The sequence below is a fragment of the Somniosus microcephalus genome, chromosome 5 (genome assembly GCF_052327205.1).
Source record: "Somniosus microcephalus isolate GS21.2 chromosome 5, FLI_Smic_1.0, whole genome shotgun sequence".
In the NCBI taxonomy this organism is placed as follows: domain Eukaryota; kingdom Metazoa; phylum Chordata; class Chondrichthyes; order Squaliformes; family Somniosidae; genus Somniosus; species Somniosus microcephalus.
The window spans coordinates 11,066,060-11,086,084 of record NC_140991.1 but is presented as its reverse complement, the minus strand read 5'-3'; the positions used below and the strand labels follow the sequence as shown (position 1 = coordinate 11,086,084).

Below are 20,025 nucleotides of genomic sequence, written 5' to 3'. Positions count from 1 at the left end.
CGCTGATCTCCACCCTCATCAATACATCTATACAAGGGCTCACTACGACACTGCTCTCCACCCTCATCAATACATCAATACAAGGGCTCACTATGACACTGATCTCCACCCTCATCAATACAAGGGCTCACTATGACACTGATCTCCACCCTCATCAATACATCTATACAAGGGCTCACTACGACACTGATCTCCACCCTCATCAATACAAGGGCTCACTACGACACTGATCTCCACCCACATCAATACATCAATACATGGGCTCACTACGACACTGATCTCCACCCTCATCAATACATCAGTACAAGGGCTCACTACGACACTGATCTCCACACTCATCAATACATCAATACAAGGGCTCACTACGACACTGATCTCCACCCTCATCAATACATCAATACAAGGGCTCACTACGACACTGATCTCCACCCTCATCAATACATCAATACAAGGGCTCACTACGACACTGATCGCCATCCTCATCAATACATCAATACAAGGGCTCACTACGACACTGATCGCCATCCTCATCAATGCATCAATACAAGGGCTCACTACGACACTGATCGCCATCCTCATCAATGCATCAATACAAGGGCTCACTACGACACTGATCTCCACCCTCATCAATACAAGGGCTCACTGCGACACTGATCTCCACCCTCATCAATACAAGGGCTCACTACGACACTGATCTCCACCCTCATCAATACAAGGGCTCACTACGACACTGATCTCCACCCTCATCAATACATCAATACAAGGGCTCACTACGACACTGATCTCCACCCTCATCAATACATCAATACAAGGGCTCACTACGACACTGATCTCCACCCTCATCAATACATCAATACAAGGGCTCACTACGACACTGATCCCCACCCACATCAATACATCAATATAAGGGCTCACTACGACACTGATCTCCACCCTCATCAATACATCAATACAAGGGCTCACTACAACACTGATCTCCACCCTCATCAATACAAGGGCTCACGACGACACTGATCTCCACCCTCATCAATACATCAGTACAAGGGCTCACTGCGACACTGATCTCCACCCTCATCAATACAAGGTCTCACTGCGACACTGATCTCCATCCTCATCAATACATTAATACAAGGGCTCACTACGACACTGATCTCCACCCTCATCAATACATCAATACAAGGGCTCACTACGACACTGATCTCCAGCCTCATCAATACATTAATACAAGGGCTCACTGCGACACTGATCTCCATCCTCATCAATACATCAATACAAGGGCTCACTACGACACTGATCTCCAGCCTCATCAATACATCAATACAAGGGCTCACTACGACACTGATCTCCACCCTCATCAATACATCAATACAAGGGCTCACTACGACACTGATCTCCAGCCTCATCAATACATCAATACAAGGGCTCACTACGACACTGATCTCCAGCCTCATCAATACATCAATACAAGGGCTCACGACGACACTGATCTCCACCCTCATCAATACATCAATACAAGGGCTCACCACGACACTGATCTCCACCCTCATCAATACAAGGGCTCACTACGACACTGATCTCCACCCTCATCAATACAAGGGCTCACTACGACACTGATCTCCACCCTCATCAATAGAAGGGCTCACTACGACACTGATCTCCACCCTCATCAATACATCAATACAAGGGCTCACGACGACACTGATCTCCACCCTCATCAATACATCAATACAAGAGCTCACTACGACACTGATCTCCACCCTCATCAATACATCAATACAAGGGCTCACTACGACACTGATCTCCACCCTCATCAATACATCAATACAAGGGCTCACTACGACACTGATCTCCACCCTCATCAATACAAGTCTCACTACGACACTGATCTCCACCCTCATCAATACAAGGGCTCACTACGACACTGATCCCCACCCACATCAATACAAGGGCTCACTACGACACTGATCCCCACCCACATCAATACAAGGGCTCACTACGACACTGATCCCCACCCACATCAATACAAGGGCTCACTACGACACTGATCCCCACCCTCATCAATGCAAGGGCTCACTACGACACTGATCACCACCCTCATCAATGCAAGGGCTCACTACGACACTGATCTCCACCCTCATCAATACATCAATACAAGGGCTCACTTCGACACTGATCTCCACCCTCATCAATACAAGGGCTCACTACGACACTGATCTCCACCCTCACCAATACATCAATACAAGGGCTCACTACGACACTGATCTCCACCCTCATCAATACAAGGGCTCACGACGACACTGATCTCCACCCTCATCAATACATCAATACAAGGGCTCACTACGGCACTGATCTCCACCCTCATCAATACAAGGGCTCACTACGACACTGATCGCCATCCTCATCAATACATCAATACAAGGGCTCACTACGACACTGATCTCCACCCTCATCAATATAAGGGCTCACTACGACACTGATCTCCACCCTCATCAATACATCAATACAAGGGCTCACTACGGCACTGATCTCCACCCTCATCAATACAAGGGCTCACTACGACACTGATCGCCATCCTCATCAATACATCAATACAAGGGCTCACTACGACACTGATCGCCATCCTCATCAATACAAGGGCTCACTTTGACACTGATCTCCAACCTCATCAATACAAGGGCTCACTACGACACTGATCGCCATCCTCATCAATACATCAATACAAGGGCTCACTACGACACTGATCTCCACCCTCATCAATACATGGGCTCACTGCGACGCTGATCTCCACCCTCATCAATACAAGGGCTCACTATGACACTGATCTCCACCCTCATCAATACATCTATACATGGGCTCACTGCGACGCTGATCTCCACCCTCATCAATACATCTATACAAGGGCTCACTACGACACTGCTCTCCACCCTCATCAATACATCAATACAAGGGCTCACTATGACACTGATCTCCACCCTCATCAATACAAGGGCTCACTGCGACGCTGATCTCCACCCTCATCAATACAAGGGCTCACTATGACACTGATCTCCACCCTCATCAATACATCAGTACAAGGGCTCACTACGACACTGATCTCCACACTCATCAATACATCAATACAAGGGCTCACTACGACACTGATCTCCACCCTCATCAATACATCAATACAAGGGCTCACTACGACACTGATCTCCACCCTCATCAATACATCAATACAAGGGCTCACTACGACACTGATCGCCATCCTCATCAATACATCAATACAAGGGCTCACTACGACACTGATCGCCATCCTCATCAATGCATCAATACAAGGGCTCACTACGACACTGATCGCCATCCTCATCAATACATCAATACAAGGGCTCACTACGACACTGATCTCCACCCTCATCAATACAAGGGCTCACTGCGACACTGATCTCCACCCTCATCAATACAAGGGCTCACTACGACACTGATCTCCACCCTCATCAATACATCAATACAAGGGCTCACTACGACACTGATCTCCACCCTCATCAATACATCAATACAAGGGCTCACTACGACACTGATCTCCACCCTCATCAATACATCAATACAAGGGCTCACTACGACACTGATCTCCACCCTCATCAATACATCAATACAAGGGCTCACTACGACACTGATCCCCACCCACATCAATACATCAATACAAGGGCTCACTACGACACTGATCTCCACCCTCATCAATACATCAATACAACGGCTCACTACGACACTGATCTCCACCCTCATCAATACATCAATACAAGGGCTCACTACAACACTGATCTCCACCCTCATCAATACAAGGGCTCACGACGACACTGATCTCCACCCTCATCAATACATCAGTACAAGGGCTCACTGCGACACTGATCTCCACCCTCATCAATACAAGGTCTCACTGCGACACTGATCTCCATCCTCATCAATACATTAATACAAGGGCTCACTACGACACTGATCTCCACCCTCATCAATACATCAATACAAGGGCTCACTACGACACTGATCTCCAGCCTCATCAATACATTAATACAAGGGCTCACTGCGACACTGATCTCCATCCTCATCAATACATTAATACAAGGGCTCACTACGACACTGATCTCCAGCCTCATCAATACATCAATACAAGGGCTCACTACGACACTGATCTCCAGCCTCATCAATACAAGGGCTCACTACGACACTGATCTCCAGCCTCATCAATACATCAATACAAGGGCTCACTACGACACTGATCTCCAGCCTCATTAATACAAGGGCTCACTACGACACTCATCTCCACCCTCATCAATTGATCAATGCAAGGGCTCACTGCACAGATCCCCATTCACGTTACTACAGCAACATTCCTGGTCCAAATCAACAGAAACCGCAATGATGTCTCCGCTAATTTTCCAGGAGATGATGCCTGGGTGGAGAGTCATTCCAACAGGCCTCTTACCCCAGATTTAGGGAGGGTGGGCGGTGTGAAAGGGTGCGGGAGAAATAAATAATAAAAATTGCCAGGGTTCTTGCTCCCAATTGCTATCCAAAGATCTGTGCTGGTAACAGCCATGTGAGAATGTCAGGCAAGTACAGGACAAGGCTCAATTATACCCTGCTGACACTCACTAACAATAATCACTTCGACAAGCTATCACTGCACGCCCAGCATCCAACAGAAGGAGTCAGCAACACAAGGAGAGAAGCAATTTGCGTTGCTTATTTGCTTTTTAAAAAATGTATTCCTTGCTACTTTTTATTCCCCCACCAAATAGAACAGAAAAGAAATGGTCAATGCGCAGAATGCAAACACCCGATGTGTTATATTAAGCTGCGGTTGAGACAAGTGCTTCCTAAGTTTTAGTCTGCTGACTCGGCAGTGACAGGCCGGATGCTCAACAACGTCTCAGTTATTACTGCGTTCTGAAGGTGAAGCTGCAGCAGGAGAGTGTGCTGTAGTGCAGTGCGCAAGGAGATTAAATTCAAGAGAGAGAGAGAAAGAATGGGAGAAGCGCAATGAACGAAGCTCGCAGTGAATGAAGCTGAATAAATGAAGAGGTTGAATCAGAGCCAAGTCAGCGCTCATTGTGGTCTGGCTCTTAGCCAACTCATTTTCTTATTACAATATTCTGCCCAAGAGTGCATGCAGATACAGCTCGACGCAAAAATACACAATGAACTTCCCTGGTCATTGCTGCATTGGCCGATCTTGGCCAGCAGTGCTACAGTTACATAGATACATAGAAGATAGGAGCAGGAGTAGGCCATTCGGCCCTTCGTGCCTGCTCCGCCATTCGATGAGATCATGGCTGCTCCTTTAATTCAGTATCCCGTCCCCGCCTTCTCTCCGTAACCCTTAACCCCTTTTGCCCGTAGAAATGTATCTAATTCCCTCTTAAATATATTTAATGAGCTGGCGTACACTGCCCTCTGTGGCAATGAGTTCCACAGGTTCACCACTCTCTGAGTGAAGAAATTCCCCCTCATCTCTGTCCTAAATGGTTTAGCCCTTATCCTTAAATTATGTCCTCTAGTTCTGTTCTCACCCGCCAAGGGAAACATTCCTTCTGCATCCAGTCTGTCTAGACCTGTCAGAATTTTATACACTTCTATGAGGTCCCCTCTCAATCTTCTAAACTCCAGTGTGTACATCCCTAAACTACATAGTCTCTCCTCATAGGTCATTCCCGCCATTCCTGGTATCAGCCTGGTGAATCGCCGCTGCACCCCCTCCATGGCAAGAACATCCTTCCTCAGATGAGGCGACCAAAACTGTACACAGTACTCGAGGTGTGGTCTCACCAGTGCCCTGTACAGCTGCAGCAAGGTATCCCTGTTCCTGTATTCTAACCCTTTTGCTATGAAGGCCAGCATACCGTTTGCCTTCTTGACCGCCTGTTGCACCTGCATGCTCGCCTTCAGTGACTGGTGTACAAGAACACCCAGGTCTCTCTGTACTTCCCCCTCTCCCAATCTATTGCCATTTAAATAATAATTTGCCCTCCCGTTCCTGCACCCAAGGTGGATAACTTCGCACTTGTCCACATTATAGTGCATCTGCCATTTATCCGCCCAATCGCCCAGTCTGTCCAAATCGCTCTGGAGCTTCCTGGTCTCTTCCTCTGAGCCCACCCCCCCTCCTAGTTTAGTGTCGTCTGCAAATTTGGAAATGCTGCATCCGACTCCCTGATCCAGGTCATTAATGTAAATTGTGAACAGCTGGGGGCCCAGGACAGATCCCTGTGGTACCCCACTTGTTACTGCCTGCCATTCAGAAAATGAGCCGTTTATTCCAACTCTCTGTTTTCTATCTGACAGCCAGTTCCCTATCCACGCCAAAACTTTCCCCTTTATCCCATGAGCCTCAATTTTCCATGCTAATCTTTTATGTGGGACCTTATCGAAGGCCTTTTGGAAGTCCAGGTACACCACATCTACTGGCTCTCCCCCATCTATTCTACCAGTTACTCCCTCAAAAAATTCCAATAGATTAGTCAAGCACGATTTACCCTTTGTAAATCCATGTTGACTCTGTCCTATCCTGTCCCCATTTGCTAAGTGCTCCGCTATTTCATCCTTAATGATGGACTCCAGCATTTTGCCCACAACTGATGTAAGGCTTACAGGTCTGTAATTACCTGCTTTTTCCCTACCCCCCTTTTTGAATAGTGGGGTAACGTTAGCTACCCTCCAATCCATCGGCACTGTTCCCGAGTCTAATGAATTCTGAAAAATCATCCTTAGTGCATCCGCTATCTCTAGGGCCACCTCCTTCAGTACCCTAGGATGCATGTTATCAGGCCCTGGGGATTTGTCCACCTTCAATCCCTTTAGCTTCCTTAACACCATATCCTTAGAGATATTGATTTGCGTCAGTTCCTCCTTTGCCAATGTCCCTATTTTTCCCGATATCCCAGGGAGGTTTTTTGTGTCTTCCTTCGTAAAGACTGACCCAAAGTATGCATTTAGTTGATCTGCCATTTCCTTATTTCCCATTATATATTCCCCCGTATCTGACTGCAATGGACCAACTTTGGTTTTCACCAGTCTTTTCCTTTTGATATATTTATAAAAGCTTTTGGAGTTAGTTTTTATATTTTCCGCCAGCTTGTTTTCGTAAGCTATTTTGCCCCTCTTGATCATGCCCTTTGCCCTCCTTTGCTCTATCTTAAACTGTTCCCAATCTTCCGCTCTGGCGCTTTTTTTGGCTATTTTATACGCCCTATCTTTGGATTTTATGCTGTCTCTAATTTCCCCTGTTATCCACGGTTGAGTCACCTTTTTAGATTTCCTTTTATGCCAGATTGGTATAAACAATTTTTGCAATTTTGTCATTCTATCTTTAAATGTTTGCCATTGTTTATCTACCTCCAGTCCTCCCAGGAACGTTGTCCAATCAGACCTACTCAGTTCCCGTCTCATGGCATCATAATTCCCCTTGTTTAAATTCAGGACCTTAGTCTCTGAGTCAATTTCTTCGCTCTCCATTTCGAGTGAGAAATCGATCATGTTATGATCGCTCTGACCCAAGGGTCCCCGTACAACAAGATTACTGATTAGTCCCTTCTCATTGCACAGTACCCAGTCCAATATAGCCTGTTCCCGAGTTGGTTCCTCGACATATTGATCCAGATAACCATCCCTTAAACACTCAAGGAATTCCTCCTCCTCATTATTTTTACTGATTAGGCTAGTCCAATCTATATGTAAGTTAAAGTCACCTATGATGACAGCTGTGCTCTTATTGCACGCTTCTCTAATTTCCCTCGTGATGCCCTCCCTAACCTCTATTTTACCATTTGGAGGCCTATATACCACTCCTATTAATGTTTTTCGCCCCTCGCTATTTCTTAGCTCCACCCATATAGATTCTGTATTAACTGAGTTAATATCCTTCTTTTCAATTGCATTTATCCCCTCTTTTACTAGCAATGCTACCCCTCCTCCCTTTCTTTTTTGTCGATCCTTCCTAAATACTGAATACCCCTGTATGTTAAGCTCCCAGCCCTGCTCACCCTGCAACCATGTTTCCGTAATCCCAATTAGATCATAATTATTAACCTCTATTTCCACAGCTAATTCATCTACCTTGTTCCTGATGCTTCTCGCATTAAGGTATAAAACCCTCAGGCTTTTTTTATGCTCACATTTTTTATGAATTAGTTTGGCCCTTTGTTTTTTGTTCCTCACCCTTTTACCATTTATTTCTGTCTGCCTTTCACTTTCCTCTATTTCACTACATAGGTTTCTAGCCCCCTGCCATACTAGTTTAAATGCTCCCGAACTGCTTTATCAAAAATTACCCCGAGAACATCAGTTCCATCTCTGCACAGGTGTAGACCGTCCCTTTTGTATAGGTCACACCTACCACAAAACTGGTTAATCTGTGTCGCTGCTCTAGGGAGGTATAAAAGACTGACGGGTAAGGATTCTCACCCAGTGTTCCCTGTTCCCGCAGTGCCAGATGTTATCTCCCCACAGTTAAATAGATTGCTGATAATCACCCACCAGCAATGGTTACTTGGTCAGCACCTATCAAACCGCAGCCAGTGGGTTAAAGTACCTTTGATGAAAGGAGGAGAAAAAGGCTTTTTTTTTTTTTTTTTAAGTGCACACAAACTTCGTGTTGGAGAAGGCCATGTGACTGCCTGTCCTTGTCAATGCAGGCTCCCCAGCGACTCGAAGACAACTCCCTTGCTGTTTCTCTGTATATTTTGATATTTTTCTTGAATCCTGTAATCAACTCCTCTTCAATCGGCGTGCAAATGCAGTCCATATCCTAATAGAATCACACAGCACAGGAGGAGGCCACTCAGCCCATCGTGTCGGTGCCAGCTCTTTGAAACAGCTCTCCAATTAGTCCCACTCCCCTGCTCTTTCCATAAAGCCCTGCAAATTTTTCCTTTTTAAGTATTTATCCAATTCCCTTCTGAAAGTTATTATTGAATCTACTTCCACCGCCCTTTCAGGCAGCGCATTCCAGATCACATCAACTCGCTGAGTAAAAATTATCTAATTGGACACTTCGTGAAATAAAATCTTCGAGTACCAAGCCCGAGTTTATAACTGACTCACTGACCAAGATCATTAAATAGACGTAGGTGGGGAAGGCCATTGGGGTCAGAACCACTCAGCTCCAGACCTCATCACAGCCTTGATCCAGACACGGACACAAGAGCTGAATGCTAGAGGAGAGGGGAGCCAGTAGCTGCCTTCGGCATCAAAGCAGCATTCGACCATGTGTGGCATCAAGGAGCCCTTGTAAAACTGAAGTCAATGGAGGTAAAAGGGCTGGAGTCATACCTGACTCAAAGGAAGACGGCCGTGTCAGGGGCCAATCATTACAACTCCAGGACATCAGTGCAGGAGGCCCTGTGGGAAACGTCCTTGGCCCAACCTTCTCCAGCTGCTTCATCCATGACCTTCCCTCGTTATAAGCTCAGGAGTGGGGCTCTTCACTGATGATTCCACAGTGTTCACCCTTCATTCACAACTCCTCGGATATTGAGGCAACTCATGTTGGCCTACAACAGGACCTGGCTGGTTAACATCCAGGCTTGAGCTGATAAGTGGTGGATAACATTTGTGCCACATAAATGCCACGTAACAATCATCACCCACAAGACCATCACCTGGACATCTGCCCCTGACCTTCAAGACCACCAGCGTCGAGTCCCCGTCCATCAACTTCTTGGGGGAACACCACCGACCAGACGGTGAACTGGATCTGCCAGATTAACACCATGGCGACAAGAAAAGGGCAGAGGCTGGGTGCTGTGCGAGGAGTGGCTCACCTTCTTCTGACCCCTCAAAGCATATCCACCATCTATAAGGTTCAAGTGCCAATACTCAGCCCGCACCAATAGGCAGCAGTATACACACACACATTTTTAAAAAGAAAAATCTTACCTTTTGCGTAGCTGAAGCGCTGCTTGTTTTGCGAGCTCTGGGGGTGGGTAGTGGGAAAACAGCTCTTCCGCTTTGATGATCAGCACCTCGTAAGGAAGGTCCTGTGGTATCTTAGACAGTAGCTGATGAACACTGGCCATGTCACAGTCGCACTTCAGAACTTCCTTCTCCCTGTGCAACACAATCTGAAACAAGACAGGTAGGCAGGCAGTCAGTCAATCTCCCGCTCCCTCAAAGACATGCACCATTTCCCACTCCCTCAAAGACATGCTCCATTTCCCACTGCCTCAAAGACATGCTCCATTTCAAACTCCCTCAAAGACATGCTCCATTTCAAACTCCCTCAAAGACATGCTCCATTTCAAACTCCCTCAAAGACATGCTCCATTTCCCACTCCCTCAAAGACATGCTCCATTTCCCACTCCCTCAAAGACATGCACCATTTCCCACTGCCTCAGACATGCACCATTTCAAACTCCCTCAAAGACATGCGCCATTTCCCACTGCCTCAAAGACATGCTCCATTTCCCACTCCCTCAAAGACATGCTCCATTCCCCACTCCCTGGCTGAGAGGCAGGGAGTCTTGACAGGATTCATGCCAAATTCAACTATTGCTCTGTACCCAAACCAGTGTTTTTCTCCCCTATCCTCCCCATTTCTCAGGATGTAGCTGGTGCTGGCAAGGCCACTTTTATTGCCCATCACTGAGAAGACGGTGGTGGGCTTTCTTGGGTAGCAATTGTTTTTACAATGCTGGGCCACTGCAGAGGTGTTAAGAGTCAACCATGTATTGTGGAACTAGAGTCACATATAGTCCAGACTGGGTAGGGATGGCAGGTTCCTTTCCCCGAAGGACATTAGTGAATTAGTTGGGTTTTCATGACAATCGGCCAAATTGAACTCACGACCTCTGTGTTGCTAATCTAGTGCCATAACCAGTATGGGTGCTGCACCATTCCTCCTGCCCCTACATTAGAAGCTACAACACGGAAACAGGCCATGTGACCCAACCAGCCTGTATCGGCCTTTACCCTCCATGCAAGCCCCCAGGAAAGACTACGCTAAAACTGTGATCTCCTACAGCAAAACTTGGCCACGTGGTAACTGTTCTTCGGGGGAATGGTGGGCGGGGGGGAAATGGAGGCTTTACAGTCGAGCCCAATTCCGTCCGCGCGCTGCACCCACTTTGCAGCAGGTGCCATTCGGTTGTGATCAGAAGCGGTAACCCTTGCTGCTTTACCCCTCCCGAACTAGGGATGCTGAGGCCAGCTATGGTGTCATTGCTACGGGCCCCGGCTGACATCAGTTACTTCACCATAGACCAGATATGGAACCCGAGCACATTCTGCTCCATGGCTTAGCGCCACAACGGGCTCGGCCTCTCGTTTACTAGGTTACCTTTAACTACCTTTTTAACAACTGCAGCCTTTCACAGGTTTTTTTATTCGTTCCTGGGATGTGGGTGTCGCTGACAAGGCCAGCATTTATTGCCCATCCCTAATTGCCCTTGAGAAGGTGGTGGTGAGCCGCCTTGAACGGCTGCAGTCCATGTGGTGAAGGTGCTCCCACAGTGCTGTTAGGGAGGGAGTTCCAGGACTTTGGCCCAGCGACAATGAAGGAGCAGCGATATATTCCCAAGTCAGGATGATGTGTGACTTGGAGGGGAACTTGGAGGTGGTGGTGCTCCCGTGCGCCTGCTGCCCTTGTCCTTCGAGGTGGAAGAGGTCGCGGGTTTGGGAGGTGCTGCCGAAGAAGCCTTGGCGAGTTGCTGCAGTGCATCTTGTAGATGGTACACACTGCAGCCACGGTATGCCGGTTGGTGGCAGAGGGAGTGGATGTGGTGCCAATCAAGCGGGCAGCTTTGTCCTGGATGGTGTTGAGCTTCTTGTGTTTTGTTGGAGCTGCACTCATGCAGACAAGTGGAGAGTATTCCATCACACTCCTGACTTGTGCCTTGTAGATGGTGGAAAGGCTTTGGGGAGTCAGGAGGTGAGACACTCGCCGCAGAATACCCAGCCTCTGACCTGCTCTTGTAGCCACAGTATTTATGTGGCTGCTCCAGTTAAGTGTCTGGTCAATGGTGACCCCCCAGGACCTTGATGGTGGGGGACTCGACGATGGTAATGCCGTTGGATGACAAGGGGCGGTGGTTAGACTCTCGCTTGTTGGAGATAGTCATTGCCTGGCGCTTGTGTGGCGCGAATGTTACTTGCCACTTATCAGCCCGAGCCTGAACATCATCCAGGTCTTGCTGCATGTGGGCATGGACTGCTTCATTATCTGAGGAGTTGCAAATGGAACTGAACACTGTGCAATCATCAGCGAACATCTCCACTTTTGACCTTATAATGGAGAGGAGGTCATTGATGAAGCAGTTGAAAATGGTTGAGCCTAGGACACTGCCCTGAGGAACTCCAGCAGCCATGTTCTAGGGCTGAGATAATTAACCTTCAACAGCTACAACCATCTAGAAAAGAGAAGGCCAAAGTGTGACCTAATAGAGATCTTTAAAATTACAGACCACCACCACCTCCAAGCTCCCCTCCAAGTCACACACCATCCTGACTTGGAAGTATATCACCGATCCTTCATGGTCGCTGGTTCAAAATCCTGGAACTCCCTCCCTAACAGCACTGTGGGAGTACCTTCACCACACGGACTGCAGCGGTTCAAGGCGGCGGCTCACCACCACCTTCTCAAGGGCAACTAGGGATGGGCAATAAATGCCAGCCTTGCCAGTGATGCCCACATCCCATAAAACTAATTTTTTTAATGTTTTTTAAATAGGCTGATGGGGTTAGATGAAGAGGGGTGGAGCATAAAACTGGCATAGACTAGCTGGGCTGAATGGGCTGTTTCTGTGCTGTAGATTCTATGCAAATCCAACAAACCGCTGAGCACAAGGGCAGAGAAGTAGCAGACTGGGCGTTCAGGGAGTGGGGCTGGTAAGCACCGCTACGTACCGCCGCCGCAAAGTAGACCGGCATCAGTGGGTGACTCGCCAGGAAGAAGTCGTAGAGCCTGACGGTGTGACGAAACTCAGAGAGGACGTGCCCGTACCAGGTGATCAGCCAGCTCAGGGCAAAGATGGTGCCGACCTCTGCCCTAAATCAGAGACACAAGACAGCTTCAGCCGGGGCAATTACTCTCACTCCAAGCAAGAAAGAACCTGCATTTATATAGCGCCTTCCACATCCTCAGGACCTCAAAGCACTTCACATCCAATGAATTACTTTTGAAGTGCAGTCACTGTCGTTGTGTAGACACATGCGGCAGCCATTTCCAACACTGCAAGGTCCCACAAACAGTAAATCAGATAAATGACCAGTTAATTTGTTTTTGTGCTGATGGTCGAGGGATCAATGGTGACCAGGACACACTGCTCTTCTGTGAATAGAGCCATGGGATCTTTTACACCTGCACAGACTGACAGGTCTCGGTTTAATGTCTCCGACAAAGCAGCACTCCCTCAGTGTCACACTGAAATGTTGACCTGGGCTATCTGCTCAAGTCTCTGGAGTGGGGCTTGATCCCATGACCTTCTGCCTCAGGCCAGGACGATTTATTCAGATGTTAGCACCTCTTACCAGTGTTGTCACTCAGTTTATTTAGCATAGTGGTACAATATCCTTTGGCGGGGAAGGGAAAAGACAGGAGCAAATAAAGCAAATATTGGCAATACCTGACATGAATCTTGTCATTCATGTGGAAATGATACTGGGTGGCCTGCTGGTGGCGCTGTCCAGGGAGAGTATAAATACTCGGGCATGGGCCCAGCTTGCTCAGGACATTCTTTAACAGGAACTAGTGAAGGACACAACTAGATCTCCATGTTGAAAAACAGTTGATTAAAGCCTTGTTTAATACTTCGACCAAGTGCCTAGTAGTTTTCTTATGTCAATACCCTTGAGCGATATTCTTAACTAACAGGACATTAATACAATCCCAGGGTTTATACACCATGGGTATTTCACTGCAAGTTTAGGATTGGATACAAAAGCCATCAGTTGTATTAAAGCTTCCCTCCCTCCCACCTGCCTCCTCCTGAAAACATTGACCCGTGCCAAGTTACAGCTCCACAAGGGCCAGCCATCCTCCACTACCTAGCTATAGAGACCATACTTTGCATGCGAGCTTAGATAGTGTCCATGGGCAATTTGACTGCAGTAGTAGAGTTTTCACCGCTTATAGTGGGCGCATTGTGGTCAACGCGATTAGCTTGCTATAAACACTGGACGATGTCAGAGTCATAACAGCACAGAAGGAGGCCATTCGGCCCATCGAGTCCGTGCCGGCTCTCTGCAGAGCAATCCAGTCAGTCCCATTCCCCCACTCTATCCCCGTAGTCCTGCAAGTTTATTTCCCTCAAGTACCTATCCAGTCTCCCCTTGAAAACATTGAGTGTGTCTGCTTCCACCACTTCCGTCGGCAGCGAGTTCCAGGTCCTCACCACTCGCTGCGTAAAAAAGTTTTTCCTCACATCCCCCCTGTATCTCTTGCCCAAAACCTTAAATCTGTGTCCCCTGGTCCTTGTACCATCAACTAGTGGGAACAGCCTTTCCCTGTCTAGCCTATCCAAACCCATCATAATCTTGTACAATCTATCAAATCACCCCTCAACCTCCTTTGCTCTAATGAAAACAAATCCAGCTTCTCCAACCTGTCCTTGTAGCTAAGATGCCCCATCCCCAGAACCAGTCTGGTAAATCTCCTCTGCACCCTCTCAAGGGCCTTCACATCCTTCCTAAAGTGTGGTGACCAGAACTGGATGCAATACTCCAGTTGTGGCCTAACCAGGGCTTTATAAAGGTTCAGCATAACTTCTCTACTTTTGTACTCAATACCTCTATTTATGAAGCCCAAGATCCCATATGCTTTGTTAACCACTCTCTCAATATGTCCTGCCACCTTCAGGGACCTATGCACATTAACTCCCAGGTCCCTCTGTCCCTGCACAGTCTTTAAAACTGCGCCATTAAATGTATATTGCCTCTCCCTGTTCCTTCTGCCAAAATGCATCACCTCACACTTCTCTGAATTAAATTCCATCTGTCACCTGTCTGCCCATTCTGCTAGCCTTTCTACGTCCTGTTGCAGTCGATTGGTATCATCCTCACTGTCTGTCACACCCCCAAGTTTGGTGTCATCAGCAAATTTAGAAATTCTACTGTATCCCAATATCCAGGTCATTTATATATATCAAAAAAAGCAGTGATCCCAGCACTGACCCTTGGGGATGTATTATCTTTTAGAATCATAGACAGTCAGAGTTATACAGCACAGAAAGAGGCCCTTCGGCCCGTGTCCACGACGGCCATCAAGACGTATCTATTCTAATCTCATTTTCCAGCACTTGGTCCGTGGCCTTGTATGCTATGGTGTTTCAAGTGCTCATCTAAATGCTTCTTGAATGTTGTGAGGGTTCCTGCCTCTACCACCCTTTCAGGCAGTGAGTTCCAGATTCCAACCACACTCTGGGTGAAAAAGTTTTTCCTCAAATCCCCTCTAAACCTCCTGCCTCTTACCTTGAAACTATGCCCCCTGGTTATTGACCCCTGTACTAAGGGGGAAAGTTCCTTTCTATCTACCCTATCTATGCCCCTCATAATTTTGTACACCTCAATCAGGTCCCCCCTCAGCCTTCTCTGCTCTAAGGAAAACAACCCCAGTCTGTCCAGTCTCTCTTCATAGCTGAAACGCTCCAGCCCAGGTAACATCCTGGTGAATCTCCTCTGCACCCTCTCCAATGCAATCACATCCTTCCTATAGTGTGGCGACCAGAACTGCACACAGTATTCCAGCTGTGGCCGAACTAGAGTTTTGTACAGCTCCATCATAACCTCCCTGCTCTTATATTCTATGCCTCGGCTAATGAAGGCAAGTATCCCATATGCCTTTTTATCCATCTTATATCTACCTGTCCTACTGCCTTCAGGGATCTATGTACATGCACACCAAGGTCCCTTTGATTCTCTGTCTTTCCTAGAATCCTATCATTCATTGTGTATTCCCTTGCCTCGTTAGTCCTCCCAAAATGCATCACCTCACACTTTTCAGGGTTAAATTCCATTTGCCAATGTTCTGCCCATCTAACCAACCCGTCTATATCGTCCTGTAGCCTGAGGCTTCCCTCCACCAATTTTCGTGTCATCTGCGAACTTACTGATCATACCTCCTACATTCATATCTAAATCATTAATGTACACTACAACAGCAAAGGACCCAGCACCGATCACTATGGTACACCACTGGACACAGGCTTCCAGTCACAAAAACAACCTTCGACCATCACCCTCTGCCTCCTGCCACTAAGCCAATTTTGGATCCAATGTGCCAAATTGCCCTGGATCCCATGGGCTCTTATCTTCTTGACCAGTCTCCCATGCGGGACTTTGTCAAAAGCCTTACTGAAGTCCATGTAGGCTACATCAACTGCACTACCCTCATCTACACACTTAGTCACCCCCTTGAAAAATTCAATCAAATTGGTTAGACATGATCTCCCCGACAAAGCCATGCTGACTATCCTTGATTAATCCTTGCTTCTCCAAGTGAAGACTAATTCTGTCCCTCAGAATTTTTTCCAATAATTTCCCTACCACTGATGTTAGGCTCACTGGCCTGTAATTCCCTGGTTTATCCCTACTACCCTTCTTGAATAATGGTACTACGTTAGCTGTTCTCCAGTCCTCTGGCACCTCCCCTGTGGCCAGAGAGATTCTGAAAATTTGTGTCAGAGCCCCTGCAATCTCCTCCCTTGCCTCACAGCAGCCTGGGATATATCTCGTCTGGGCCTGGGGATTTATCCACTTTTAAGCCCGCTAAAACCGCTAGTACCTCCTCCCTCTCAATACTAATATGTTCAAGTATATCACAATCCCCCTGCCGGATTTCTATGCCTATATCGTCCTTCTCCATAGTGAACACAGATGCAAAATATTCATTTAAAACCTCACCTACATCTTCCGGCTCTACACACAGATTGCCACGTTGGTCCCTAATGGGCCCTACTCTTTCCCTGGTTATTCTCTTGCCCTCAATATACTTATAAACCACCTTGGGATTTTCTTTTATTTTGCCTGCCAGTGTTTTTTTATGCCCCCTCTTCGCTCTCCTAATTTCGTTCTTAAGTACCCACCTACACTTTTTAGAGACAGAGAGAGAGAGAGAACAGGAATGGGGAAGAAAACAAATGGCTGACTGGATTTAGACTCCATCCCCGCAGTTACTGTTAACAAAATTTAATGTGGAAAGCGATCAACAGATGGTCTGTCTGGCTGAAGAATCGGGAGCTAGTAAAGTGCAGTAGGGACAGGATTTCTTAACTGAGCCATTGGTACGATTCTAGTTCAGAACAGGTGATTGTTAATAATGAGAGAGACCGTGGGTGCAAAACCAACACAGAATGAACCATGGGGGGGGGGGGGGGGGATTTAAATATGTTGGATTGCAAAAATAGGCCTGTGAATCAAAGCCTGAAAACTCTATGGTGAACGCTTCCAAAGCAGTTTGATTTGATCTGTTTAAATGTGAAAAAAAAAACTAATTTTTCTCCAGTTATATTCAATGTTTTTACAGTATTTTGGAAAGACATCTGAAGAAAGGACAATAAGGAATATGACGTCATTTACTGTTTTCTGCAAGAATGTGCTATTTGTTTTGTTTTATTGGTTCAGTTTTACAAAAGATAAGCTTCTGCCTTAAAGTTACAGTTGCCAATGTGCTTGGAAGAAAATTAATTTGAATGTTTACAAGATTTGGATTAAATTGGAGTTATGAGGTTAATTAACCTATTAAAACCAGACTTTCATTGTGGCCACGGTGAAATTCTGGTTGGTGTAAATTTGTGTAGACCGCATTAAATAAGATAACTCCGCTCCGCGAGAACATCCGATAGTTGCAGAGTCCCTTACAAAGACTTACTTAGCTTGTGAACTTTGCTCAATCCCGTCTTTCTTCACTGTCCATATTACCTCCGTGTTCGTGTTTAGTTAAAGTGTGAAAACACAACTGTCTTTCGATCAGGAAAGTTTTTTTTTATTTACGTGAATGGATGCAATTGCGTGCATTTGATAATGTTTTGCTCCACCTTCTTAAAGCCTGCAGAGGAGTTAACCCTTTCCACTGACAGCTGTTTAAGTTCACCAAGCAACAACTTTAGTATGAAGTTTAAAGATATTGGACATTATTAAATTTAAGTTTCTCAATGTTAAGTTAATATTTCCCCACAGTGACAGAAGGAAATTTATGATTTGGTAAATTAACCCCTTGGGCTCTAAGCAGAGTTACAATGGATTTGCCTCTTTCTTTTGTTAAATGGAAGCTACCTTGTAAACTAATTGCAGCACTTCTGTCTCTAATGTTAAAACACTGTGTAAACCACCCAGCCTAAGAATCACTTGTTTCTGAAATTGGAAATGGAGGATAAATTGATAGAAATGAAATTGAACATTGACAAAACCGGTCAGTTCCACTGTACTGCTGTTTGGATTTTGGAATAATTTTGTATTAACAAAATGGAATCAGGCACTATATATTGGGCTTCAGCACACCCTTAGGTTTGTATTATTTCACACGCTCTGGTAGTTAGCATACTTTGATACATAAGCCAATTGGGTACGCATGCCCATGACTAACAAATTAATTGAGCACACCGAAAGAGAAGATCTGAAGCAACGTAGAGAAAACCCCAGGCGGGGTAACATCAGGAAAGATAGAAGAAACAGAGGATACCCCAGGCGGGGCAGAATCGGAACACCCATGGATCAGACTGATTTCACACGTATTAGTCGTGGTGCAGTTAATACTGGTCTTGAGTTTGCTATGCGTGACATGTAAGAAATGTAAACGGGCTAAAGCGAAACAAGTGGTTAAGACAGTTAGTGCATGCACTGCTCCTCCCACACGTGCTTTGGATGACTTCGGTCGTTTGCTGGAGAGATCAAGCGTATGAAGGATGAGGTAGTAGTATAAGAGGTCTAAGGGGGGAGGTGTATAACAAAGTAGGTCCAGTAACCGGAAGGAACCTCAATCATTCACGCTCTTGGTTTCCCAGCATGTTATATCAGCTGCTCGTAGGTGTACACACTTTCTAACCCGCCTCAAGGTTCCCTTTCGGGGGGGGGGTTGGAGGGGGGACTGTTGGATTGCAAAAATAGGTCTGTGAATCAAAGCCTGAATCCTCTAGTCTTTAAATATATTAACCAAAGCTGCAGGGAGGACTGTAGTACTAGAAATCATATTCAAAGGATATTTAGCTTCACGTATTAGGAAATATATATAAAACGTACATGTAGCATTAGGGTAGTTGCAAAGCATGATGGGATACTTGACCATCATATTAACCCTCGAAGTACTGTAGAAATAGCATATTTACTAGACTCTTAGTCTCTGTCTTTGTTGTTATCAGTGTTACAGAAGCAGTGTTTAATGCAGCTGGCTTTCTGAGAGATAAGGGAAACTGAACTTCATAGGGAGTCGGCCATTTCTATCTCTGCCTCAAACACCTTATCTTCCTTTGTAATGTCTGCTCGCAACCAAAAGCTGACATTGTTTATCATCTCAAGAATTAAGCGACCTTGCTCACAGAAGCTAGAAACTGTTATGCTGTATGTCAGAACACTTCAGGGCGGCTCCCGACATTGAGTGACTAATCACGCCAACCAATAAGGGAGTAATGGTAGTGACGCTGTTTGTATGTGTACGCCTACTTTTGCAACCTAATGGGCGTTACCTATCGAAAGGTATATCAAGGCTTGTAGATTGTATTTCGTTGAGAGGAAAGGTTCGATTCTGGGGAAATCAGCCTCTCTCCCTTGTGCACAAGGCTTTCTAGCTATTTATTAATAAAACTTTTACTGTCAGCAGTTCCGTCTCCGTGTGGTTTTGCTCCAAAAATTCGAATCTAACAAATACATTTATGATAACAAGGTGCAAAGAACTTATTGACCTGCCCAAAATAACTGGCGCGCTCAACACATTCCCAAGCAGCACCTTTGTAATTTAATGGCAAATGATTAGCGCTCTCGGCATCTGCCTGTGATAAGCGTGGACGGTGTAAGTGGTGGGAGCTGTATCACAGTCGAATGCAGCCCGCCCAACTTGATGTTCACAT

At 46.2% G+C, this 20,025-nt stretch overlaps 1 protein-coding gene across 1 annotated transcript in view; it reads right to left on the bottom strand.

Moving 5' to 3' along the window:
- The window catches only part of LOC147116882 (TBC1 domain family member 20), a 135,126-nt gene that overhangs the window by 66,076 nt on the left and 49,025 nt on the right, over positions 1–20,025 (bottom strand). Inside the window, exons 6-7 of the mRNA XM_085987320.1 lie at positions 12,875–13,016; positions 9,910–10,094 (exon numbers count right to left, since the gene is read on the bottom strand). Of these exons, the coding sequence (XP_085843446.1) occupies positions 9,910–10,094; positions 12,875–13,016 (327 nt within the window). The remainder of the gene's footprint in view (positions 1–9,909; positions 10,095–12,874; positions 13,017–20,025) is intronic.